The sequence below is a fragment of the Zootermopsis nevadensis genome, unplaced genomic scaffold (assembly GCF_977971745.1).
Source record: "Zootermopsis nevadensis isolate Lab colony 2312 unplaced genomic scaffold, Znev_1.0 Znev_ptg000030l, whole genome shotgun sequence".
NCBI lineage: Eukaryota > Metazoa > Arthropoda > Insecta > Blattodea > Termopsidae > Zootermopsis > Zootermopsis nevadensis.
This window is the reverse complement of record NW_028259162.1, coordinates 20,618,258-20,645,216: the sequence shown is the minus strand read 5'-3', so window position 1 is coordinate 20,645,216 and position 26,959 is coordinate 20,618,258. Positions and strand designations below refer to the sequence as shown.

At 38.1% G+C, this 26,959-nt stretch overlaps 2 protein-coding genes across 2 annotated transcripts in view; one reads left to right on the top strand and one right to left on the bottom strand.

The window, feature by feature from the left end:
• Nucleotides 1-220: 220 nt before the first annotated feature.
• LOC110828965 (scavenger receptor class B member 1) lies at nucleotides 221-26,697 on the bottom strand. Its single transcript, XM_087358751.1, has 11 exons — nucleotides 26,651-26,697; nucleotides 20,333-20,586; nucleotides 11,706-11,797; nucleotides 10,593-10,753; nucleotides 8,731-8,875; nucleotides 6,698-6,898; nucleotides 6,022-6,215; nucleotides 4,511-4,746; nucleotides 4,133-4,251; nucleotides 3,353-3,478; nucleotides 221-2,804 (listed from the first exon to the last, which is right to left on the bottom strand). Exons 2-11 carry the CDS (start codon nucleotides 20,571-20,573, stop codon nucleotides 2,541-2,543), a joined length of 1,779 nt encoding a protein of 592 aa, XP_087214877.1. The 5' UTR covers nucleotides 20,574-20,586; nucleotides 26,651-26,697; the 3' UTR covers nucleotides 221-2,540.
• Nucleotides 2,717-26,959, top strand: part of LOC110828964 (uncharacterized) — a 112,887-nt gene continuing 88,644 nt past the window's right edge. The window contains exon 1 of the mRNA XM_022062198.2: nucleotides 2,717-2,837. The gene's annotated coding sequence lies outside the window, so the exon portion shown is untranslated. The remainder of the gene's footprint in view (nucleotides 2,838-26,959) is intronic.

Below are 26,959 nucleotides of genomic sequence, written 5' to 3'. Positions count from 1 at the left end.
TTACATAGTCGACTGCAGGAACCGATCGATTGACGAAAACAGAATTCAGACGACACAACATTTGACTGTTTGAGTTGTTTTGATACTTACTTAAGTGTGACGACGCATTCTTCAAGTGCCTGAGCACTGCGGGTCCCAACTTAGTTGCCTTATATTTCTAAAGATGGAGACAGGTTGTGTCAATGAGCTTAAATCAAAGAAACACCACTTCAACACAATATACTTCTTGACTGTTTTATTGTTTATATTTTCAAAAATGTTAACTTTTACATAAGTTCTGTATGAACTAAAACGTTGTTTATCTTACAAAAACACAATTAATATCGTACGGTTTCCATGATACAATTATACAATGTAACATCCGTAAATATTATTACGATTAAATTAAGAAAGATGGTTATTCGCGGTGTAAGTAACCTCAAGCCATCTCAACATTTATTTCTCTGTTGGTGCGTCGTGTCAAGGAACTTCCAATGCAATTGTCTGTGTTTAAAACACCGAATAAAATTTTCTTGACTAAAAAAGCCAATCAAATCCTTCAAATACATAAGGTATTATATTTGCGTCATATTGTGAATTAGGTTAATATTTTAATATTTTCCGTCAAATCACAATTTTTAATAAGATAATAAAATATAAAATATTTAAAATATCATTTCACGTTCCTCATCGAATGATCGATTTACAAATTGGAACGTTTTTTTAAATATTTTATATTTTATTATCTTATTAAAAATTGAGATTTGACGGAAAATATTAAAATATTTAACCTTCAAATACAATTTATACGCGTTAAAAAGTTATTTTTGATATCCTGTGGATATTTTCAGTGAACAATTTTTGACAAATTCAATTTATATTTGGGTCATGCCCCTTTTAACGATACAGCTTGTAACAAAACATTTCTGCCTCCACTTACGAGGACGAGTGGTTTATCTTTACATTTTCCGCGATGCTTAGTTAAACCTGTCTTGGCTTCTTCGTGTTAGGAGTTTGTTGTTCTGTGGTTATCGTGAAAGTGACTTTCGTCGAAGGCGGACATAAAAGCTCCAGGTAAGTTAAATTGTGTTTCAAATGGGCTTGTTTGAAATTACGTAATTTTTCACTTTCTGTTTCATGTATTTTCGATTCTTACGTATATTACTGCGATGCGATCATTATACAACTAATTCCTTTTGTTTATTTGAATATCTCTAAGACCCACACCACCTCATAGGACCATAATTTAATTTAATTTTATTTAATCTTTTTTGTTTCCGAAAGTCTAGAGGTTTTCTTTCGAGGTCTATAAAATACAGCCTAATACTAGACTAATATACATTTTACGAAAAATATGAATTATAGTTGAATGATGTTAACCAACTTGTAATGCTATGTCAATTTTCCATACACTTGTTGTTTTCTTATATATTATATTTACTTCTGTTCAGTTGACGATATAATAATACATATGCAGTATTCGAATAATGAAAACTAAGTCTCGTTCATCTGCCAGTTAAACGATAAATATCTTACAATATAATATTAAAAAATAATGTAGTAATGTAAAAACCAGAGGCACGTTACACTCTACACAGTCAATACATCTATTGATTCACCATGACATCATAAGTACTATAAGAATTACTTAATGTCGGTTAATTTGCATTCTTATGTTATGGACATTTTTTATCATACAATTTAAATGACTATATGCTCTTTAAATTATAAACGTGTATTTCGTTTTACATTTTAAGACAACAATTTTCTTGTACACCTGATATCTTATCGACTCACACTCATTTAATCAGGATAGAACTTCCCAGAAAATGTTTCACACAGTCAAATAACAAACGTAGACATTCATATTGGCCTGCTCTACATCTCTGTAACTGTTCATGTCCAGTTATCCTCCGACACTTAATCTTCTCACAGAGTATCTTTTGATACTTTAGTATTCAAAGGTCTTGCACTCTTGAAGAGTTCCAATCTTCTGCAGAGATTACAACGTTCCAAATATCACGTCCCCCCTCTAGTTCGCACGAACTCAAGCAAAATTATCAAATTCTCATAAAACGCGTTAATTTATAGATCACTTTGCGTATCAACGAGCCATCGTTCCTTTATAAACTACACCAAGTCCTTACAGAGAATTTCTTCGGATTAGCATCCAAATTTTCTGCACGATTTTTCCTTGCAATTTTCTCACATTTTTTTTTCAGATTTTTCCACGTCCTTACACATTCATCTTCAGAATTTTCTACTCAGCTGCAAAACAATTTCTAATGTTTTTAAACTTTTCAAATGGGTTTCCAATTCTTGCAGAAAATGTCATGTTGCGATAGTTTTTAGTTCTTACCTTCCCCGTTGTATCTAAACACTGGGCAGAAACCAGGAGAACATTCACGTCTTCAGTTTTGTCATCCTCTTCACTTATCTGCAGTTCCCTTTAGAATATTCCTACTTATAGTTCGAACGTAATTGCAGGAACCTTCGACGAAGTCCTTCGATGCGCTTGACTAGGACTCAACATTCCCGTAAGCGTCGGTCTCCGCTGATCCTCACCTCCTACCACCTCGAAGGCCGCTCTGCCCTCGGCCTAGCAGCTGTTCCCCCGTCCCCGCGTTCTTCTCCAGTAAGTGCTGACTTTTACTGAGGATCTTACTTGCCACCGCACTGTTCTTCCTGCTGCAACTGCACGCGGCAAATACCAACATGGCGACCCCAAGCAACGCCAGCAACGCCACAGCTGCAGACTGGAGGACGGGCGCCACGAATAACGTCAGGTACAGAAGACGTGACAGGACGTCGGGCATTTCGAAGTACTGCAAGGAATGAGCGATCTCTTTCATCAGAATGTAAGTCTTAATGCGGGAAAGCAAATTTTACTACAAAACACCCACTTATTATAAAATATGGTTTCATTTCTGAAAGACAAAAAAAAAAAACAATTAAATATATACATAAGTGTAATTCGAGTTGTTGTTGTTATATTTTTATACTAATATTGACACCTCGATATATACATTCAAAATATTTGAAGGGAATTTGGATTCATGAAAAATTAATACCTGACATATGTGAAGAAATTACTTAACAATATAAAGCTTTGTTATGTAATGATTATAACTCTTAAATAATATCTTTACGTACCAATAGATACTGCATGCATCACCGAAACATGAAATAAATTAAATTTAAATCGCAAATGGGAATCTTATTTTATGGTGGTGACGTAATTTCGTTTTAAGAAAAAGTACAAATACGTGAAGAGCTGAAATAGATTTATGTAAATGCTGTCTAACTCGTAAATACTTTGCCAAGACGACAGATTTCGACTAGAGACCTTAACAACCACCCACATTTTACTAACCCAGTCCAGCCAAAAGATGGGTAGAGTGTGGTTGTTGAACAGGGCCACCCTGGGGTTGACACGTGTATTATGTACGGCGAGGTTCAGCTGCATTCGGGTCCGGACTGTTATGGGTAGACCTAGGTCCTGCAAGAGAATGCACTTTGAACAGAGTATCCACAACACGAAGCAGACCAAAATATTTTCGACTGTTAGTCTTCTGGGTTGACAATATGCAGCCATGTTGGTGGTTAGTAACGGTTCAGAGGATCCGGCTGTGTTTATCCTCAAGGTACTTGAGGATGAAGACAGCATATTTTTTCGAAATATAGACAGTTACAATACTATGCGGTTCTTATAATCCACAAGACCACGGCCTGAACACACTTCGCCCTGAAGCACTCGAAACTCGACCTTATGTACTTCATTGCAAAAAAATGTATTTTTTACGATGGTCTAGGCAACACGGAGTTTTCCTCCGGGGGCTTCCCCGGTTTCTCCGTGGCATCCCAACAATTACTCCATTCACACACAGAAGAAGGCAATGGCAAACCACTTCTGGATCATCTGCCAAGAACGTATATGAACAGGTCCCAGTCCGAGAAAAGGATGGAAGGATCCTGTTCATATGGACCTGTCGTCAGACAGAACACTAATAATAAACTATCGATGTGAGAATGATCAAATCGATGGCAGGTTCCTGGTACAGTTTGCAAACAATATCTGAACAGTCCTGCGTGTCTTTACATTGTCGTAATAGGTCTGCATCGATGTGGCTTGCAAAAGGTAAAATTGTCTAACCGGCTGAATGATGAAGGTTGACTCGTGCTTGCTCGGGTCCGGAGACAGACCCTCCATCTTGTCGAGTAGTCGGGGATCCCCCTTATAGAAATGCGGGAATGATAATGCAACGGGAATGCCTGAAAAATAAGAAGGAACAGTCAGTTCTGTTGTAGGCTAGTGGACGGGTTGGCGTTTAACACCGACGACAGGGCAGAGAGTCAAGAGATGGAGAGAGACCCGTTGCTGATGACGGAGTCAGTTAGAGCAGGGTTGTTACTTAATGTAATTAATCATCTATTATCATCTGTGTTATGACACCGCATAATCTTTCATTACTAACGATGAATGTAGAGGCTGTACTTGAGAAAGCATAGAATCCTTTGGACGTGAACTTACTATAGTAGCATGGAGTTATGTCCGCCAAACCGGACAACAGACACGGTGCCACATCCGGTCGACAATAGCACGCGTTTTCTGGGTTTCTGTCCGGTGAATCGAAAACGTTGTCAGGCAGACGGAACCAGTAGGCAGGGAATCCCTGGTCAGTGGCAACACTCCTTGAGAAAACCATGGGAAGAACCCTGCAGAACGCCTTCCGGTAGATCAGGAACGTATCGTTCGGATTCAGGCGCCTGTAATGCAGCAGGATGCAACACACTCAACAAAAAGTAACCTTCGACTATTTTCTCTACGTACAGTCATAATTTGTTTCTCTATGATCAATTTTAGTATTGAATTACCTGACGTCGATTGCCATTTCCGTTTTATGTTATTCAAGTCCTTGGTTCAAATCTCTGCTTGGCAACTGGTTACCTCGATTAAATTTCTTATAGTATTCATCAATTCAACAAGAGAAATGCTAGGATAGTACCTCAAACTAAGCCACGACCACTTCCTTCCACATAAACTCCAATTTATTTTAAATTGAATATGCTTTCTTTTCAAAGCAAAGTTTCGAAACCGACCATTATAATATTCAATTACATTTAGGTCTTCAATCAGTGAACAGTGGAAATTCTTTTCTCGGACTGCTGTGAAAGAAACTCCGGTTTTATTATAATTGTGATCAAATCAAGGGACATGCCGACTGGTTAGCACTGCTTTATATTTCGCAGATCAAGGATTCAAATATCGGCCATGAGACTTGATGACGTTTTTCGCATTTCAACTGAGTCCGTCTAAGAAAGTTCTTGTGAGTTCGTCCAAGCGAAAATAAAATGTCACACTTCTGTTCAATTTTCTCTCGGTCTAAAATATGTTCCGTAAACTCTGAAAATTTAAACGTGACGTAAGAATTAGACCTATTTTATAAACTGTAATGTAGGAAAACTGTAATGGTTCCTTGCCGAGGATGTTTTTTATTCATAGATTACTTAACAGTGCTTTATCTGGTATATTGTGAACAAGAGGAATCAGATATACGTCACCCGCTATAATGACCAGGTCATAGACTAGGTGGCCGATATTGGTAGAGATTTCCCACTACGCCACCGCGTCAAATTTGGCCTTTCCGCTCTCCAGACTCTATCCAATGGGGGCTGCGTTACCCTCTATCCGAGAGAGAGACGAAAATCCCTCTCCTATACGTACACGCTGCTCCATTACAGGGCATAAGAATAAATTCTCCTTTCTACCCAGTGTGAAGTTAAGAACGCGTGATAGCCACAGGCTACTGTAAACTGCTCTTCAAAGAATATTTCTGCGTCGAAAGACGAGGACTGAAGGATTGTTGACTTGTCGCTCTAAAGGCGAGACAGATTCCACCACTCGCATTTACGTTCCCAAAAAACATGATCTGTTTTACGGTCATTTGTGAGTGTCTGTCAGGGAGGAAGTTCTGAGGACCGAACCTCGAGTTTCTGGCTTAGATGCGGTTAACGCACAGCCAGACAGGAAGCCAGATGTACCTTGGGTAGAGTACTCCCTCTCTGACACCCTTGAGTGAACTGCAGCCTGTCCCTCCCGTCCACTGCCTCAGGGTTGTTAGCCCGTTGTAGCTATCAAATGAGTACACACTCCGTCGCCTCTCCGTTACCTCAGTCTCGTCGTCCTGAGCGCCACTGAGAGCAGCGGTCACCACGTTCTCCCCTTCGTCGAACATCTAAGTAACAAAGTCAAACTTAGCTTAATGAATTCTTCTCGGGCTACCAGACGTGTCACGTGGTTCGTCTTCTTCCTCAGGGTATACTTCAGTACCCTGAGGACGAGGACGAAGATTGTTCTTGAAACTTTGGTGTTTTCTTAATTAAATCACCTGACATCGCTGGTAGCCCGAGAAGAAAGCTTCAGATCATATATAAAATTTATTTATTGACAAGATGAGCCCTTTTCAGTCAAATTAACGGAACTATAACAAATTGTAAATTTAAACTCAGTCGCACCATGTCTGATTTCATATTGTAAGAAGACGGCTATCTCTTGGAATCATGCGCAGTGGAATCTGATAAAATTTGACCCTCTGGTCTACACGGCAGAGGATTCCAAAAGGCAGCCATCTTTTTAGGTTTATCGTACCGAATTACGTTAAAACTGGCCCACTAATTTAGGTGTTACTAGCTCCTGGGGACAAATAGGACCGCTTACCCTGTCCATGAGCCCAAGCTTCGAGAAGGGGATCCAATTGGGCAGAATTGTACTAGCGAGGCGCACCAGAGGGTCATCGTATCCCCACAGGTACTCGTGGGCCGTGAGGTTGAGTAGTGGCTGTGAGTCCAAGTACCTCGCCAATGTCGCTAGCCCGACGTTTAGCAAGGCTGGCGACTTGTGGAGCATTGACGCCATGCCCTGCAAATGAACTCCTTTGACTCTTGAAATTTTCACTGCGATCTGCTTTTTTTTTACGCAGGTTGGGACAACCCAAATGATCTTTCGGGCCACTTTGGAAATGCATCATAACTCCGCGGGCCACATATAAAATTATATATCCCCATATTAGATTTAGATACACTATAGATATTTTTTTGGAGTGAAAAATTGAAACATAATGAGTTATTATTATTGTGTTTACTATTATTCTTACATGTAAACATAGATAATATAATAATAATGATACTAAGCGTACATTGTAAAGAAATATATAGCGCTAAAAATTAAATATAAAAAATATATAAATATAATTTTTGAATATATGGATGCACAAATAATGTATTTTTTTAATACATTGGTTTTCACTACTTTGGCCATTATAAAATAAATATATTTTGTAAAAGTGTGATGAATCTCGCGGGTCGCGGGTTGGCCACCCCTGCTTTTACGCCTAGGTAGTTACAGACGTTTCGGAGGAACTTATTTACCTTCTCCATATTCTCTCCTGAAACGTCCGCAAGTCTACACTAGGCAAAATTCAGTAGAACACAATCCAAATTCTTGCTTAACTAGAACTGAGTAGGGTTTTCCGAATTCAATGTATTTATAGAGACGTCGTATAAACTGAAGCTTTGGGTCATCCATTGATTGATTCGTATGAACTTCCCAGTAAACTGAAGTGACATATAGAAATGATCATTTGAGGTCTGTAATGTGCTGGATAGAATTGGGAAGGAAACGGGAAGGAAAAGCACCACTCCGACATTATCTCGGAAATTCTGAAAAAAAAAAAAATTGCTGTACTAAAGTTTTTCGATTGTCTATCCAATCGGGAATCAGGATTTTGATTTCAAATAAGTCCCAACCGCCTTTCTCCAAATCTTTGTCAATAATTCGTGACTTTATCTGCATCTAATCCGACGCTGCGTTACCTCCACGGATGAGAGAATAATATCACCCAGCAGAATAAATAATTTGTGGGAATCCCCAAAGTCAAATGCCCAATAATTCTTAGGACCAATCATTAATTTGAAATGTTAGAACCAAAACCCTTGCTTCGTAATTGGGAAATCTCAGGTTTAAATCTCGGTCCTGGCTAAAACGTTCGTGGTTTTCCTCAGTCACCCAAGGCCAAAGCCGCTACAGTACCTTATATTGGTACATTATCATTTCAGTCGCATTCTTTCCAGTTCGTCCTATCATTCAGTGTCATCTATTGAAACAAATTCAAAGCACCGTTAAATTAACGAAGAATTCAGAACTTTTTAAACCGGCTCTCCTGCTACAGGGACACAACCGGTCCTGTGTTACGAAAACTTCCAGAAATGTCCGAATTACTGAACCCCTCCACAGTAATGTCAATCAGTGGTTGGTATTGGAGGAAGAATGGAGCGTGTTCTGATGATGACTTCTGAAGCTTTGGAGAACTCTGTGAACAATTACTATATTTAAAAATACGAGCTCCAGCAACGAGTGAGACAGCGACCAAGGACTTGTGATGTCAGTGGATAGTTGGCAGTTGAAATTCGAGTGCTTCATGCGGAACTTGAGATTAAAATGTCACGACAGAAGTGAGCGCTTCCAAACGGCGTCAGAAGACTGAAGAGACGGGATTTGCGATGTATAAGGGAGGATTTATATCTTGATAATCAGGACTGTGATCTGTGAAGCGAAAGATATTTATCCAAGAAATATTCAGTCGTAAAAGTATGAAATAAATCTATTGTGTGTATTCTTTTTAAACAAAGAACGCCCCGGTGTATTCACCGATTATGTTACAATAAGCATTCCGTTTGTAACTAACAACATACCAGCAATGCGACGTTAGGTACAATAATCCTATCTGCATCCGGGTCCCTAGGAGACATCTCGGGCTCGGCTACGACCTTGCGCTTCGGGATATACGTAATTGTGTTGTTAGGGTTAAAGGTCACGTTCGTGTTCTCCAGGATCTCTCTGAAAAGGTCACAGCATCAGAATTATAACTTCGATTCCCGCACGACATCATAGCACACTTCCTCGTTCACTCTGTTCTTTCCAAAACCTGCAGCGGTATAATTATCACAGTCAAAATGTACAGTCGTCTACAAAATTTTCCTAACCTTGGAAGACCTAGGCTTAGGTATAAAGATAATATTAAAAAGAATATTACACAGCTCGTGAGTTAGGGCATAGAATGGATTCCATTTAGTCGGAATAGGGACCAGGGCTTTTGTGAAGACGATGATGACGTTTTGAGTTACATAAAAAGCGAGGAATTTGGCCTCTACCTGAGCGACTTACGAGCTTCTCAATGAGTTTGCTCCTTTGAGTTGGTTTCTCCACAGAAGGGCAATTAGTCTATCCAATTTTAATAAAAAAAACATGGCCGTCTTGCGTACTTATGATTTGCAAACACATTTGTGCCAGTAAAAATAGTTTCTTGAAATTTTGGTAGTAACAGATTTTATAATAATTTATATCATGTATCATGTCTTCCTTCCTGTAGAACACAAATCAAAATGTCTAGGGCGCTCCGTCTGTATTTATTCTTTCTTTGGATGGCGCCTGACACGTGAAAATTTTCATAAGCTACAGAACTGTAAAATTTTCGTTTAAATTAATTATGTGTTAAAAGATAGTGTAATTGCGTCATATTGTGAATATTCTAACAATTATTTATTTTAATCCGTCTTATCACAATATTTAAAATTTCTTATAATTAAGATAATAAAATATCATTGATGTTCCATATCGATTGATCGATTTACATTTTGGAACTTCTTTTACACAACATGTTTCAGTTTTTATAAAACCATCATCAGGTGTAAAATATTTACGAACTTAAAACTCAAATATGATTCCATTTGGTGATGTTTCATGCCATTTGTTTTTCAATTTTGGGCGAGGTGTTGTCTTTTCTTAAATTTTTTATCAGATGTACATATCGGTCTGTAAGTAGAAGATTGAAAGAAATTTTCAAATTCTTTAGTGTTTCTTTCAATCTTCTACTTACAGACCGATATGTACATCTGATAAAAAATTTAAGAAAAGACAACACCTCGCCCAAAATTGAAAAACAATTGGCATGAAACATCACCAAATGGAATCATATTTGAGTTTTAAGTTCGTAAATATTTTACACCTGATGATGGTTTTATAAAAACTGAAACATGTTGTGTAAAAGAAGTTCCAAAATGTAAATCGATCAATCGATATGGAACATCAATGATATTTTATTATCTTAATTATAAGAAATTTTAAATATTGTGATAAGACGGATTAAAATAAATATGTGTTAAAAGTTTCAAACTGGCGACTTTAAAGAATGTTTGAGAGCGTTGCCTACAATTCGCAGGTACTCGAAATTAATTCTTCAAAAATCAATATTAAAGTTACATCAGCACTTTTTCTAATCTACTGTTTTCCTTCTACAAGTAAATAAATATTTACAGGAGAACAGGCTTTAAGTTTTTCTAGAACTATTTTTGCAAATATTTCTGTATCTCCGTTTTCGTGTTTCAATTTGTTGCTTTCCAAGTTTTTCCAACAGACTGTAATATGCAATTTATATTTACTGGGCTGAAAGTGTGTTGCATAAGCTGCAGGGAACAGTTAAAACGTGCGGTCCTGTTACCAAAGAGTTCCTTCACGAAGACACCCACATGTCACAACAGTGTTACTGCTCGCTTACCTATAAATATAAGGTCCGACTTCTTGTACTCGAATTTTCTCTCTCCCGCTAAGAAACTCTTCAGGATTGGTGACGTTGAACACATATACTTTGATGTACACGTTGACTGGAGGCTTCAGCCACAAGTGGTAGAGGGTGGACCCTTCCGAGAGGCTCATTTGCTGCCATATTGTATGTATAAATGGATTACATTTATGATAGAGTCACTGTAATTATTAATATTAATTGCAGATACAGTGTTATACTGTACTCAGCGTTAAGTGTTTGTAACCAGAGTAATATTTAGAAAGTATGAATTTCGGTCTTCTAAGTCTTCTGCCCTACAGATGGAGAAAACTTTGCTAATCACCTACAAGACTACACGACGTCATGAACCAGAAGACCACAATCCATATACAAGCGTCTATTTTTCAACTTAATTAATTTAAATATATAATATAATTCAGGTCATATACACAAACTTTACTTACAGATGTTAAAATTTAAAATTTAAAATTTGCGCTATTCATCGTTACTACGATGTTACAATACTGCGCCTTCATTACTACATGTTTCGATGCGTAGCATCATCTTCAGGTTTTTCCTTTAAAACTACTTTATATTTCAATGCAAGTTTTTCATTTATTCATCTGTTTTTTAAATTATTATAGTATGTGTTCTGTTAAAGGAAAAACCTGAAGATGATGCTACGCATCGAAACATGTAGTAATGAAGGCGCAGTATTGTAACATCGTAGTAACGATGAATAGCGCAAATTTTAACATCTGTAAGTAAAGTTTGTGTATATGACCTGAATTATATTATATATTTTAATTATAAAACACAAACATGACGCATTTAAACTATAAACTTAATTAATTTGTTTTAAGAAGCACTTAACACAATATGGCCGATTTTCTTAGCCTAATCGTGCTGACCTCTGTTAACAGCCTGAAAAATTATGGGTTTGGCAGCGACTTAGCTATATTCTCTTCAAGTACCTTATTCACCGCTAAGGTAATCTCAAATTTCAAATGACAATTCCCTTTAGCACTTTATTTATAATAGTACGGCGTCAGGACTTTTGTGTTAGTCTATTGTTATTAACAGTCAAACAATTACTATGTAACTTACAGATGTAACGATAGAGTCAATAGGCCTGAGAGCAAAAATTGCGTACGAAGCGAGCAGAAATGCTGCTCCGAAGCCAGTCAGAAGCAGTGCCCCTGAAACAGAAATAAACCAAATGTCAGTCTTCAGCATAAAGATTTGTAGTTTGTGAACATGTTACAAATTCTCATGTTTGGGATACGAAATCAGGTTTAAACTGGGGTAACCCCCGTTATAGCTAAACCAACCCGTCTGTCTAGTCCTGTTAATTCTTGAACCAAGAAAGCACGTGTGGAACGACGATGCATTGGAGTTGGTTCATAATTCGTTGCAGTTTCGTATAACAATGGTAGTACAAGATGTCTCACTTACAGCAATCACTCTCACTCTCTTCAAGTACAAGCTGTCTCACTTAAAGCGATCACTCTCACTCTCTTCTTAAAGTACAAGGTGTCCCTCTTAAAGCAATTAGTCTCACTCTCCTCAAGTACAAGGTGTCCCACTTAAAGCGATCACTCTCACTCTCTTCAAGTACAAGTTGTCCCTCTTAAAGCAATTAGTCTCACTCTCTTCAAGTACAAGTTGTCCCTCTTAAAGCAATTACTCTCACTCTCTTCAAGTACAAGTTGTCCCTCTTAAAGCAATTAGTCTCACTCTCTTCAAGTACAAGTTGTCCCTCTTAAAGCAATTACTCTCACTCTCTTCAAGTACAAGTTGTCCCTCTTAAAGCAATTAGTCTCACTCTCTTCAAGTACAAGGTGTCCCACTTAAAGCAATTAGTCTCACTCTCTTCAAGTACAAGTTGTCCCTCTTAAAGCAATTACTCTCACTCTCTTCAAGTACAAGTTGTCCCTCTTAAAGCAATTAGTCTCACTCTCTTCAAGTACAAGGTGTCCCACTTAAAGCAATTAGTCTCACTCTCTTCAAGTACAAGGTGTCCCACTTAAAGCGACCACTCTCTCTCTCCTCAAGTACAAGATGTCCCACTTAAAGCGATCACTCTCACTCTCTTCAAGTACAAGTTAGTCCATTTACAGCGCTCGCTGTCACACTGCAGGAAAGATAAATGAGTTTTGGTTGGAGTTAGGTCACGATTCAACAGCGCTGATGGTAACAGAACGAAACAAACAATGATGCTCTTCCCATCGTTAGCTGCTCTTCGTGGTCTCATTGAAACAGATATTTATTACGAAGCGGATTTTCACAGTGTTAATAAAATTTACTCTGATTTGGAGCATGCCATAAAGATTCTACGAAAAGAAGCTTGTTTATAACTTGTTGTTGGACATAAAAATAGTATGTTGTTCACGTTTCTTTAAATTTGCAGTTGAAACATGAGCTTGTATAACTTAGAGGTGCAATGAAAACACGTCCTTGGGTGAAGATCTTTTGTGATTTACCTCACTGGCTCTATAGAAAATGTAATTTAAATTGGGACACGGCTGCAGTTTCACATATTCACCATTCGAAATCATCCATCCACATCTCGTTATCCTTTATTTACCTTATATTACTGCATTGGGAATACATTTTAACATTTTATTTGTTATTTAACTCGATACTGTGCTATTTATGTCTCAGTATTCTCGACAACATTTTGTTTACAAATATCGTCATACGTAGTTCATTTCGGCCTTCCTACCTTTTCTCAAAATCGGAGACAATTTTTTGCATTTTCACAAAATATTAATATTATATTTGATTCTAGTCTCTTGGGGAGGAACAACAAGTTCTGTGTCTGACACTTGGAACTTCGTAGCAGGTTTTTTCGTACTTAAACCGGACAAACGCCCAATCATGAGCTACCTGTTACTGACTGCTAAGTCGAAAGTGGTTCTATCAAAACGATAGTTGTTCATGAACTTTTCATTTTGCAATTTCTCTTTCCTGCTACAGACCAATTTTTTCATGTTCATTTCACAAGTTGAACCTTTCACATTCTAGGGTATAAAAGTAATTTTCCTCAGATTGCCTTAACCTCCATTAGGGCACACGTCACATGGCATTACTCCAATTTTTACCCATTCTATTTATAACTGAAGAAAAGGGCAGATGAAATCCAATTAATTTACGACCATTCAATGCTACTTTAACTCAAGCAAAGACAATGAAAAGGAAAATCATGAGAGATGAAAAAACTGCTTCGGGACTGCTCCTTACGTGAGGATGAACGGACGAACAACGCATACAGAAGAATAACAAAGCACGGAGATTTTCATGATGGGGACAAATGCATTATACAGAATGTTCCAAAAAGATGTATACATAATGTTGACGTATGTATAAATCCCTTTGGGACCTCTTTTATAAGCAGATGAATTTTAGGAAAGCTTTGTGCGAGTGTCTAGATCAGTGTGTTTGCAATATTTTTCCGTGCAGGAACCCCCAAAATAATTTTTCATATAACAAGGAGCCCCTAGCTAAAAAGACGTTTGCAGACCAGAAAAAGTTGATAGCGAGGAATTCATTTCAATTGCTACTCAATTATTTTGAAGAAAATTTTTTTGAAAAATTGTAAGAAAAAGATTGAAGCATTTTACCTGTATTTCTTATTATATAATCTTTGTTATGAAATATCAAAATATAAAATCAAAATAAAGCTTACTTAAACATCCAAATAAAGTTCACATCCAAAGTCAATATAAGATTTACTTTCAGTGTGATACTTGGGCTAGTTTCTTTTTGTAGAAATGTTGAATTCTTGGCCGAATTCTTGACAAACACACTCGCAGTTCTTCCTTGACAGACAGCAGAAGATTTCTTCCTTTGCTTTTAATGTTTGTCAGAGATACTTAAGCTTATTCACAGAAGTAAAAAGTTGAAATTTGAAGTAAGATGTTCGCTGCTTTTGCTGAGATCACGGGATATTGTTTCGTTATCAAAATCAAAAACACGTCAGGGCAGCATTCCTTTAATTTTATCTTCAAAGTTAGATCGCACTGTAGTTTAATCAGTTATTTTCTTGTAGAGTTTTGTGCATTTGTTGAGAACTCTACAAAAGGATTCCTCAGCTAGTCATATATTTCTGATTACAAAGAAGGAAAGTACTGGGCAAGGTTTTCTGTAGACGATTCCAATTTCGATATACTTATTTATTCCAGGATTCCTCGCGGAACTTCCTGACGATATCTGCGCAACCCTGTTTGGGAAACGCTGGTCTAGATGTTAGAATATCAATTGAAATCATTTTTAGGTTCAACATCAAATTAAAAATTTACACCAGCGTTTCTCAACCTATAGTACGCGTACCACTGGTGGCACGCGAGCCAATGTTGAGTGGTACGCTAACTAACAAAATCAAAAGTTAATATTAACATAAATAACAGTTTTTCCTGAGCGCATTTGGTTAATAGCACATTTAATGTGTTAAATTATAAAAAAAGATTGAGTACCCCTGATTTGAAACTAATCAAATTTATTACATAAATACGTATGTGAGAGATAAACCATCTTCAGCTTCTTAAAGAGTAGAGGAATTTTTCTTATTAAACTTCAGCGTGTTTGGCAGACCGCGTATAATCCAATTTTCACGCGGTTAATCGAATCCACGTTGAACGAGGGATTGCGTAGTCTTTCATGTGCAACATCGTTTATCTAGTCAAAGATATAAAGCTGGAACCCAAAAGTGAAATCATTAGCTACTTAGACCTTGTCTCAAAACAGATAAATCCTATCGCTATTCTTCTCTCAACTATTTATTTTGGTTCCACTTTAATATTATCCTCCCATGTACACCCTTGACCATCACGTGATCTATTAATTCTCTTCAAGGCTGCATGAACGTGTTTTATCTCATGGAAGGTCAATGCCGTCTTGGTTTGATGAAGGTACGAGGATTTTATGATGTGTATAAATTACGAAGTTCCTCATTACGCATTTTTCTCTAGTCGTTGTGATAATCCTCTCCTCGTAGGTTTTAATGGAATTTGATTGTGCCCAAGAAATTTTTGTCTCAACTTTTTAGCGGCTTCTTTCGTAAAAAAGGAAAGTTATTGAATGCAAAATAAATATTTGTGCGACTGATCTCAAAAAAAAAAGGATCTGTGAATTACCTCGCGTAATTTTGCTGTTGTGAGGGAAGGGCCGTGTACAAAAATTGTTCGTGAGTCTTCATATACTTTTTTTTTTCCTTAGGCTGCTTTATTTTGACATTCGTATCAGCTCTGTGAGTCCACAGGTTCATATAAGCAAGAGATTACTCGGTTCGTGAAATGAATTGTCCCACTTGTTATTGCAATCTCTTTGGCGAGGCGCGGAAGTTGTGGGTCTGTATTCTGCTTAGTTCCTGTTCAGAGCTGATATCAAGCAGAACGGGGATTTTCAATAAGAAACTCAGCCTTGTTTACGGTGTTATAAGTTTGCGTCGTTTTGAAAGTGTCATGAAACCAGCCTTGACCTTGAAGAACAAAATACAAGAACCACAAGTAAGGGCAATCAATATTAATCTCTTTGTGTTAAAATATCTACGAGGCGCGTCCCAAAAGTAAGTTTCCCACTCGTCCCACAGCTAGCAAACCTTATATTGCGCGAAGCGACTGTGCGTACGTGATAGAGCAATGACGTAGCATGGCGCATGCATTAACGGTACTTCCCGCGTTCTCACAGTAGCATCGTTGCAGCTGTTGAAGATGGAGGTTCTTATTCCAGCTCCCGCCGACTGTGAAGTGCGGTCAGTGATAACGCTAGGCCGCACACGGCTCGACGGACAGCAAGTCTCCTGCAGGAGTTCAGCTGGGAGGTGTTTAATCATTCACCCTACAGCCCGGACCTCGCTCCCATTGATTTCCATCTTTTCCTACACCTCAAGAAATTCCTGTCCGGTCAGCGTCAGCGTTTTGAGAATGACAGAGAGGCGGAGATGGTTGTCACACAGTGGTTCCAATCCCAGGCGGCAGACTTCTACGACACAGGTATTCAAAAGTTGGTCCCACGGAATGACAAATGTCTCAATTCCGGTGGCGAATATGTTGAAAAATAGCTGGATACTTGCTGTATCTGTTGCAACAAATATTTCCATGAAATTGTGTTTTGTTTCTGTAAACGGCCCCAGGGAAACTTACTTTAAGGACGAGCCTCGTGCTAACAATATCGCTCCATTAATAGGTCGTACTTCAAATATATTACGTCATTCAATACTAATTGTATATTCGTTATAAAATAATTTTGAATTTACGAAAAAGCTCTCTTTGTAGATATCAGGTCAGGGGTTCATACCTCACACGCCATTACGTAACAGGAACTGACAATTCACTCTTGAGATGCCTTTGGAAATTGTTATCTTATGTACACATGGCGTCCATGCTCTATGCAAATATAAGCAATGTGTTGTATAAATCAGGTCACGTGGTATACCGACAGAAAGAGATTGGACATCGCTTACGACAGTGCATTTTTCATTGCTACTCTATTATAATAGTAGTTTTTTTAAATACCTGAATGTTATGGAAATATTACATAAGACATAACACGTTTATTGGAGATCCTTGTAAATTTTATTCAGAATTTAATAAGTCAACAACACGAATGTTACCTCAGGAACAGTTTTGAGTGACGAACAACTTGTGGGGGCTAAGCTGAAGGGTCTCAGAACGCCGGACTAAGAAACTTAATCATTCATTGGGAATTAAATTCTTAACAATTTAAAAAAATTTCAAATAAATTGCTCATATTTCACTCTTAACGCAGTGATAAATGTTTGTGACGTATTTTTTTTTCTTCAGAAAATTGAAGAATAGACTCACAATACTATCACCTCGTTTGAATATTTACGAATTGTGAATTTATTTACTGAAACTAAACTCAACATAATATTCCAAAACGTTCCAATATAAATACCTTAAATTGTCAAGATTATTTTATAGTTTTCAGTAGTTTTGTAAAATATCAAGAAATTTCCTAATGTCGAAAGCGATATGTTGGGAATCTTCGGACTTTTTTTTTTATAATTTTGAACCAAAAACAAATAATTTTAATTACATTCATATACTTGGTAACAATTTTTCCAACTACAATTGTCTTCTACACTCAATAAATCTTTTGAATACGTGTACTTATATGCAGCGCAGAAATTTTAAAGGAGGGGGTCCAGTTGTCTACATGAATGAGGAGATGGCACACTGGCAGCGGCTTTTAACCTTATAAGGTCCTGTGGGGACGTGACGTCAGTCGGCCGAGAGCTGTGAACTCCGTCGTGGGCAAAAGATTCATTGCTTGCGTTTTACATTTCTCTGAGAATCCGTACTTTAGAAATTACGTTTTGTTAAGGGTGTGGCTGCATTTGCATTGTGAGTTAAGGAATGTAGTTACGAGTTGAGACAAACTTATAAACAACTGTAAGCCTTTTTGTTACTTTACGTTGTTTTAATCTCGGTTAGTGAAAATATAGATCCTAGGTTTTGTTATTTATTTCTAGCGGTTAGAACGCTGGCCTTGTAATCCTGGGGTCTCGGGTTCGATTCTCGGCGGTGCCCGAATTTATAACTTGTGTTGGGCAAGGCCGTGGTCTAGGCAACACGGAGTTTTCCTCCGTGGCATCCCAACAATTACTCCATTCACACACAGAAGAAGGCAATGGCAAACCACTTCTGGATCATCTGCCAAGAACGTATATGAACAGGTCCCAGTCCGAGAAAAGGATGGAAGGATCCTGTTCATATGGACCTGTCGTCAGACAGAACACTAAATAAAATAAAATTGTTTATGCCAGGTTCAGTCTCTTATGACAACATTTTAAAACTTATCACGAGGCCAATAGCTCTCAGTTCGTAACTCGCCCCTCCGTCAAGTCATACCAACCTTTGCCGCTGGTTTGCAGTCTTAAATACTTCATGAATAATTCAGCAAAGTATTCTTTGTACTCATCGAGGTGTGGGCACCGCGGATACAGTCACCTCTCGATTTTTCTATTTAATGCGCTGTTTGAAGTGACTTGTGATGCTCTTGGCAATGACGTCACAGAAGATGATTGTCGTCAAAGCGTCTCTTGACAATGCCCTGTTAATATGTGCAACTTTATGGATGAAAGTTTACGTCGAGCAGCCATTACGAAACTCGACTTCCGGCTTTCTTATTCTGAATCGTGCCGACAGTTTAACAGCACTTCAGTCGTTTAGAACAGGGATGAACAAATTTTTAAATAGGAACGTATCAACTCAAAAAAAATTAAATGAAAGAATTATTAATATTATCAAGTCAGTGAATATGTTCTCCGCTAGTTATCATTTAACAACTTTTCAAATTCCTTCTCCAATTATCTTTCATTTCTCTTTCTATTTTCATCCAAATCTCGACGCGTAACAAACAAATTGGGCTCAAATTCACTCTTATATACGTTTCGCAGTTATCATAAACTATAGCCTATTATTTTCGTAGCAATTTGTAGCCTCCAGTTTACGTACTGTTATATAAAATGTATTCATGATTAGATTCTCCAGATAGATGTAATTATTTTAGGAAAATAAATAGGTGTCCTTTCAAAAAACAAATAAGTCCTTTTATTTTCTAGACACCGCTTACGAGGTGCGATCGGAAAGTTTCAAGACTGTGTCAATAGAGGGCGAACCGGATGTAGTAAGAGCTTCTGCCGCTAGGAGGTGCGGCCTACATTCATAGTGAATCAGTGTGCCAGCCGGCATCATCGAATTAGCATTTGTTTCTTAGTTACGGGCGTCTTGGTAGTGCATTACACCGACCCTCCTGCGATTTCGGAATGGCGTGTGCATCAAATTTTGCCAAAGACTCGCCAAAACGACTACGGAAACCTTTGAAATGCTAAAGCAAGCATTTGGGGAGTCCGCAATGGGTCGTGCACAAACTTTTGTGTGGCATTCACGTTTTAAAAATGGCCGAACCTCTGTCGATGATGACGAGCGTTCTGGACGACCATCTTCGACCACAACGCCCGAAAATGTTACGAAGATTCGGCAGGCCATTCACGAAGATCGACGTCGTACCATCAACGACTTGTGCGACATTGTTGGGATAGGCTATGGGACCTGTCAGCTGATTCTAAAGGAAGAATTCCACATGCGACGCATCCTGTCTGAGGACCAGAAGCAGAATCGACTTCTCGTTTGTCAGGAGCTCAAAGATCTTGCAAGAACCGACCCCCCAACTTCCTTTCTAAGCTCCGTGTGACTTATTCCTCTTCCCAAAGATGAAAATTCAGCTAAAGGGAAGGAGATTTGAGACGATAGAAGAGATTCAGGCAGAATCGCAGATGGTGCTTGACAGGCTGACAAAGAAAGATTTCCAGGGATGCTTCCAGGCTTGGCAGCGGCGCTGGGATCGTTGTGTTCACTCCCAGGGGAACTACTTCGAGGGTGATGGATGAATTTAATACCTGAGATAAGTGTACGGGTTTTTATAGGCGCAGTCTTGAAACTTTCCGATCGCACCTCGTATAGTACGAACATGGTTGTCTTGTAGGTGGAAGCTCCTTGTAATTTGGTACAAATTTACCAACGTTTTATCGCCTTGATGAAGGAGGCAATAAGGACCTCAGAAACGTTGGTAAACTTCTACACGGCGCTACGACCCAGAAGACATCCATCTTCGAACTTGCCGCCGTGAGGACATCAAATCTCGCCTCTGATTTATCTATGTCCGTGTGTCTGTTCGCTAAAAGTCCTGAGACTTAAAAAGGAACTCACCTTTATGAAAGTTCGTAAAACTGTATCTCTGGCTTCCTCTCCATCTGGTGCGAGTTTGGACCGCGTCATCCTGCCCTCGTAATGGCTGCTTGGACAGACTGTCGCGACACTCGTGGCAACTAGGGAAGTTACAACAACAATTGAAGCTCGCCATCACGTTGTCAGCCTCTCCCTTTGTTGAACTGATTTTCATTGCTTCGGACGAGCGATTGTTCCAGCCGAAACACGGCATCATCCTCATTAATGAACTGATTCTGAAACACATAATTTATAGATTTCTTCAGCTCGTTCAATTCTTGTCCAGGTATCTTCATCTGTTATAATGTAAACTTACGAACGTGTAATTTTTATTGATTCAAAGCCGTAAATAGTTCGTGTAACTGTTCATAGATGGTGGGACACTTTTTTTTCCTTCGAATAATTTCAGTTTATAAATGACATTGTGTTTAGAAAATATTGTATCAGAGAAAGACGCTATTCAATAAGGAAACAATTGTCAGATTCGTAAAATGTTTACTTAAATCTATATGAGCTGTTTATAATGCGATATAGCCCAATTTGTAACTCGAGCTTCGTCTATTAAGACGCGATATTATGGTGCAATGCTTGTATTTACCTTCACAGGATTAGACAAAAAAACTATGACGACATTACGTGCAACAAGGGGGTTCGAACACGCAGTCCCAGCGCATAAGATGCCTAATACCACACGCGCCTTAGACATCACGGTAACCAGGATTAACTTTGTATCAACTCCACGTGTTATTTTGCACTGATACATAAACTAAAAAAGATTTGGCTGATCCCCCATCGAGGAATTCTAGCAGCGTGAATGGATATGACTTTAAAATCTTTAACCGTTCGACGGATCCAATATACGATGCTAGTTGAAGCCAATCAGTGAGGAGTTGATGGAAGATCTTACAGTGCAAATAAATTTAAAGTAATTTATTATTACGTAGAGGAAATTGCCTCCAGATATGGTGGGTAATTGCGAATAAATAGAATAAGCAGTCATGGACAGCCGACAGTGGGTGGTCCTCCAACTTGGGGGCTGGACATTTGCTTAAAATTGTTCACCTTAAAGAAAGGTATAATTTCAGCGGATAAGCGATCTTGTAAACATGATAATAAATCATCGGGTTTTATAAAAGGCGTATAAATTCTCGATTGGATGAACGAGATTTAGGTTCTGAGGAATGAATTTTCTCCATGGTTTTCGTTGAAGAGTAAGTTGGCGTATCATTAATTAATCGTGGCGTCTTTTAAAACGTCTGATATGCAGTTAACGGGCTGAACCAACTGGTGATTCCCGGATAATTTCGCGTTACGTCACTTGGATGTTTGTTACTCAGGAACCAAGCTTAGGTTTCGAGAGTGTTGACCTCACATGGACGTCCGACGTCGATAAATCATCGGATATTAATTCATCAGTTGAAACTTATTTGTTAAAACGCCACATTGATAAGAGTTACAGATATAATTTTCGTGAGATCTGCATGTTATCCCCACAACGTTCATCCACAATGCCACTGAACAGAGTTAGAAGAGGTGCTTAATTGTATATATTTACAAAAATTACAAAAAAAAAATTGCTGTAAGGCTGTGGGAATGTTTCCCAAAATTAAGTACAAAGTAAAAATTATTGAATTTTATGAATGTAATAGATTACGACGTAATAATTCAACTGCTTTTCAGTTACTGGAATAAAACAGAAACATAACGGAAAGTGTGTGTAAACTGTTAAATACTAAAAGAAGTTGTGATAGGGAAAATGTGGACTATCATCATTCTGTTCGAATTTGGTACACGCATGAAAATATTTCTGATGTTTACACAAAAGCTATATTAATTATCGTGCATACAGAATGTTGTCTGACTCTTTTTCTGCTCAGAAATATTTTCTTGCCGTATCTTAATGTATATTTGGATTTATTTATGTATATTATCTCATTTGAATATAAATATAAATTATTTAATACATTTTAGTATAAATTTCATAAGATGGTAAAATTGCGTCATATTGTGATATAATAAATATATATTTAAATCTTGTCCGTCTAATCACAATAAATTCTTATTAAATATTAAAATATTACAATAATTAACATTAACATGGTCTAATGTAAATCGAATATTTCGATAAAGAACATCATTTAATATTTTAAATATTTTAAATGTTAATTATTGTAATATTTTAATATTTAATAAGAATTTATTGTGATTAGACGGACAAGATTTAAATAAATAAATAAATATATATAAATTTCATACTAAAGCGTTAATTATTTTCCGCGCATTGTACAGGCGGTAGAATAACCTTCAGTGCGATCTTACGACGTATTTGAGAGAGATCAGTGGACAGGCCCAGTAATCGTCTGTTAGTCCGGAGGTTAGCTAAAAACTTTCGTGATATTTCTCAGCCACTCCAAACATGTGCTTGAAAATTGTCTTGATTCTTACCGCAGGGCATTACATTTAAAATCCGTCTGAATTCGTGAAATTTAAACAAAAGTAGGACAATTAATGTGACTTAAATGTCGTAGTTTGGTCACCCCCGGGATGAGCAGTCCGGTTGTGCTTGAAACACAATGTTCCGTGTGATTAGCTCGCAAAGACTACGAAGTACGGAGCAAAACAAACACGTGACTTTCACTCGTCTCACACGGAAGTGGAGAGAGTGTGTTCGGTTCAAGATGTCGGACTGAAGTGTCCGGAAAACTTTTATTCTTTTTTACCAATGAACTGTAAACAAAATAAATTTAATTCGATGATAAATGTTCTCATGTTACAAATTATTTCCGTCCCTAAAATATTATATTTGACTAGTTTTAAGATATGGTAGTAACTGAGTTTTAAAAACACGGAGAAACATGTTTCGGCGTGTTGTAACTGTCTTCATGTAGAAAATAATTTGTTGCAGCCTGCGACAAAAGTTAGGTCTTATAAACATTTTCCAAGATAACTCAACAACATGACGTTCAAATAAATAATTTCAACAGAATTACAAACCACCTATCAATTTTACCAAACCCAAATTTCTGATCTCATAAAAACAAATTCAGCTACGACGAAACAAATCTCGACTAAATTTCGGACAGGATGTTTGTTTTACAATTCGTTGAGTTAATTCAATTTTGAGGCTTCTTGGTCTATCAGTGTTGGCAATAAATGATGCAGAATGCGTTACCATCGCCTTCAGCTCTTAAATAATTTGTCCTGGCTTTTAAAACAGTGTAGCAGTTACATTAAGTTTTTTTCATAAGATAGTGTAGTTGCGTCATATTGTGACTTATTAATTTAAAATTAAATTATGGAACACAGAATGATATTTTAATTATATTAATTATCTTATTTTAAATACATTGTGATTTGACGGAATAACCAAATAATTTAATTTTAAATTTTTTTCATTAATTTAGTTATGATCTTGAGGTCCATAGTATTGTCAAAGCCATCTTTTGACAACTCTTGATTCTGATTAAAGTCAACATAAACTCGTAATAAATCTTTAGACGCGTTCAAGTGTCTGAGCACTGCTGGTCTCAATTTTCGTTAGCTTTGATCTATTAGACATTCGGTAGGACTCCTTGGACGAGTGATCGGCCCGTGGCAAGGCCTCTACCTGTACACAGGACAGCACAACATAGAAAAACGCGGACAGACATCCATAGCTTGAGTGATATTCTCGACTGAATAAACTCGGTCAGGGACTCAGGCCCTTGGCCTCGACCCAATGGCCTTTCGAACGTAATTTAGAGATAACAGGTGACGCTGCGGAGACAGATGTGAGAGACGACGGTCCATTTCGCCCCAGTAGGTTAGAGCTATTACGTGCACGGCAGCCCCCCCCCCCCCCCGGACTCCCTCGTCACTTCCATTCCTTCCGCATCTGCCACCTGGAGAACACCGACCGACCTTCCGTTACGTAACAGCGCCCGTTCTCACGTGAACATTCCCTCAGGCCGTAATCGAGAGATCGATAGGGAATGACGAGCGAGTCACGAATCACTGGAAAATGACACTGAATCAGCAGTTGAGGTTAAAGACGACCGATTGTCTTCAGAGTCGTCGCACCGTGTAGTCTGGTCAATAAATTATAAAGATATTCCTGGTTCGAAACGTAACTGATGAGTTACGGGAATTCTTGGACGGGGAATCGGCCCGCATCGACGCCTCTGCCTACACTGGACAACGAGTGCGATTCGAAATCATGACGTCAGTATCTGCGCGTTCGAGACACTTACCTTGAACTGCGAAATGATTATGAACAGCGGTAAACATTTTTATTTGTGTCAGGGTAAACGTTTAACAGTCTCGTAATCCCTATGAGATACATATTTTGCATTACACAATTTTTCTCGCATTAAATTGCTGTTTCAGACATAATAAACGTCACGTCTAATTTAAATTCAAGTGATTAGTGACTGATGTTTCGACTCTCTTGTAGGAACCTTTAACAGATTCCTTCAGTTTCCCTTAAAATTCATTAATCATCCTATAATTCAAATACCACGGTGGTCTAGCGGTTAGAACGCTGGCCTTGTAATCCTGGGGTCTCGGGTTCGATTCCCGGCGGTGCCCGAATTTATAACTTGTGTTGGGCAAGGCCGTGGTCTAGGCAACACGGAGTTTTCCTCCGTGGCATCCCAACAATTACTCCATTCACACACAGAAGAAGGCAATGGCAAACCACTTCTGGATCATCTGCCAAGAACGTATATGAACAGGTCCCAGTCCGAGAAAAGGATGGAAGGATCCTGTTCATATGGACCTGTCGTCAGACAGAACACTAAATAAAAAATAATTCAAATATCTTAGTAGCTGACAGCACTGTTACGTAAACCACGCAAAATTAAATCAGATACGATCGCAGTCTTACACAGTAAACACCCACAATAAGATTTATATGATCTATAAGATTGAAACAAACAATACACGCGAAACTGGTCACAAATAAGACTAATGAGTGACGCAAAATTTCAAATGACTCGATGATATTGCAGATTAAGAAGGCGTCTTCTGCGATTTTGCGCCGAATACCCTGATCTAACTTAACTGACGTTTCACAAGCAGCAGATACGTCTGAAACGTCAAAAAACTTCTATCAGCCTACACGACGCAACGTCCTAGAAGACAGTTATCTTGTAAGAAATCATTTGAAATCCCATTGTTCTCCGGAGTACAGCAAAGTTTTGTCTCAGCATTGATCATGATTGCGTGTCAGTCATCTAATTGTCGATCCCCTGTAGAATGCGCATCGTAAACGAGATCCCTGGTTTTGTGTAAGGAGATCCTGATGACGGAGGCAGTATGACCTCTGAAACGTTGGTTAACATCGACCAGACTACACAGCGCAACAACCCAGAAGACAGAAATCTTCATACTCTGATGACGGAGGCAGTATGACCTCCGAAACGTCGGTTAACATCGACCAGACTACACAGCGCAACAACCCAGAAGACAGAAATCTTCATACTCTGATGACGGAGGCAGTATGACCTCTGAAACGTTGGTTAACATCGACCAGACAACACAGCGAAACAACCCAGAAGACAGGAATCTTCATACTCTGATGACGGAGGCAGTATGACCTCTGAAACGTTGGTTAACATCGACCAGACTACACAGCGCAACAAATCAGAAGACAGAAATCTTCATCTTAATACGTAAGAAATTAGCTAACATCATTACAGAGTCAGTTTCTTTATAAACTGACAAGTGAATATGATTCTATAACAATTGTGGCAATCACATAAACCTTGCTATTTGAATATTTCACTTTGCGTTTTCTTATAAATATCTAGAGTTTTGCAAAATCGCTGAAGATTCAAACGTGCTTAATAGATTTATAAGTAAAACAGACACTTGTTATATATGGTGAAACAACAGACTGATTAAATTTAGAACTTATTACGAAATTTCTAATCTTCTTAGACACTCGATAGAATTCTTTAATGGGGTCACATTTCCTATAACTAAAATCCAACACGAAAGAATCATGCGAGGATCAGGATTCGAACCACTAACCTAGGGACATGCTCAAAATAAATTTTAATATTATCATACCATTTTAATTTATTTATAAAAAATTAATATCTTGCACGTACTTAAATTACAGTTGATATTTGCATGATTAATTGCTTTAGATAAACCGTTCGTGTTTACTTATGACGTCAGAATACAGTCCATCTTGAAACAATACAGTAAGAGTAATCAGCGATTGGCGTATTCTTCCGATACAGGAATAGTTTAATAAACGAGTGGGGATCGAACCTCAGACCTAAGTGCAGGAATATAAGAGTCGCTGGTACTTACCCACGCGAGAAATCACTTAGTAGGAGAAACAACGCGACCGAATGTATCGAACGTTGCAGCCAAACTAAACCTCACTTTCTATTTACGTGGATAACAACCAAGTCAGTTCTCTCGCTGTTCACTTTTTTGGTGACATCTTAACAGGGAGCCATTTACTGAGGAAGATCCTGAGAGCAGCGCAGGGATACATAAGCACTGAACAGAAATGATTTTCCGAAAAAAAATCTATTTTAGAAGTTGGCTTTGTTCTGGGTTGTAGAGCCGTGTAATCTAACTATAATTTATATATTTTGCATTTTATTCTCTAAA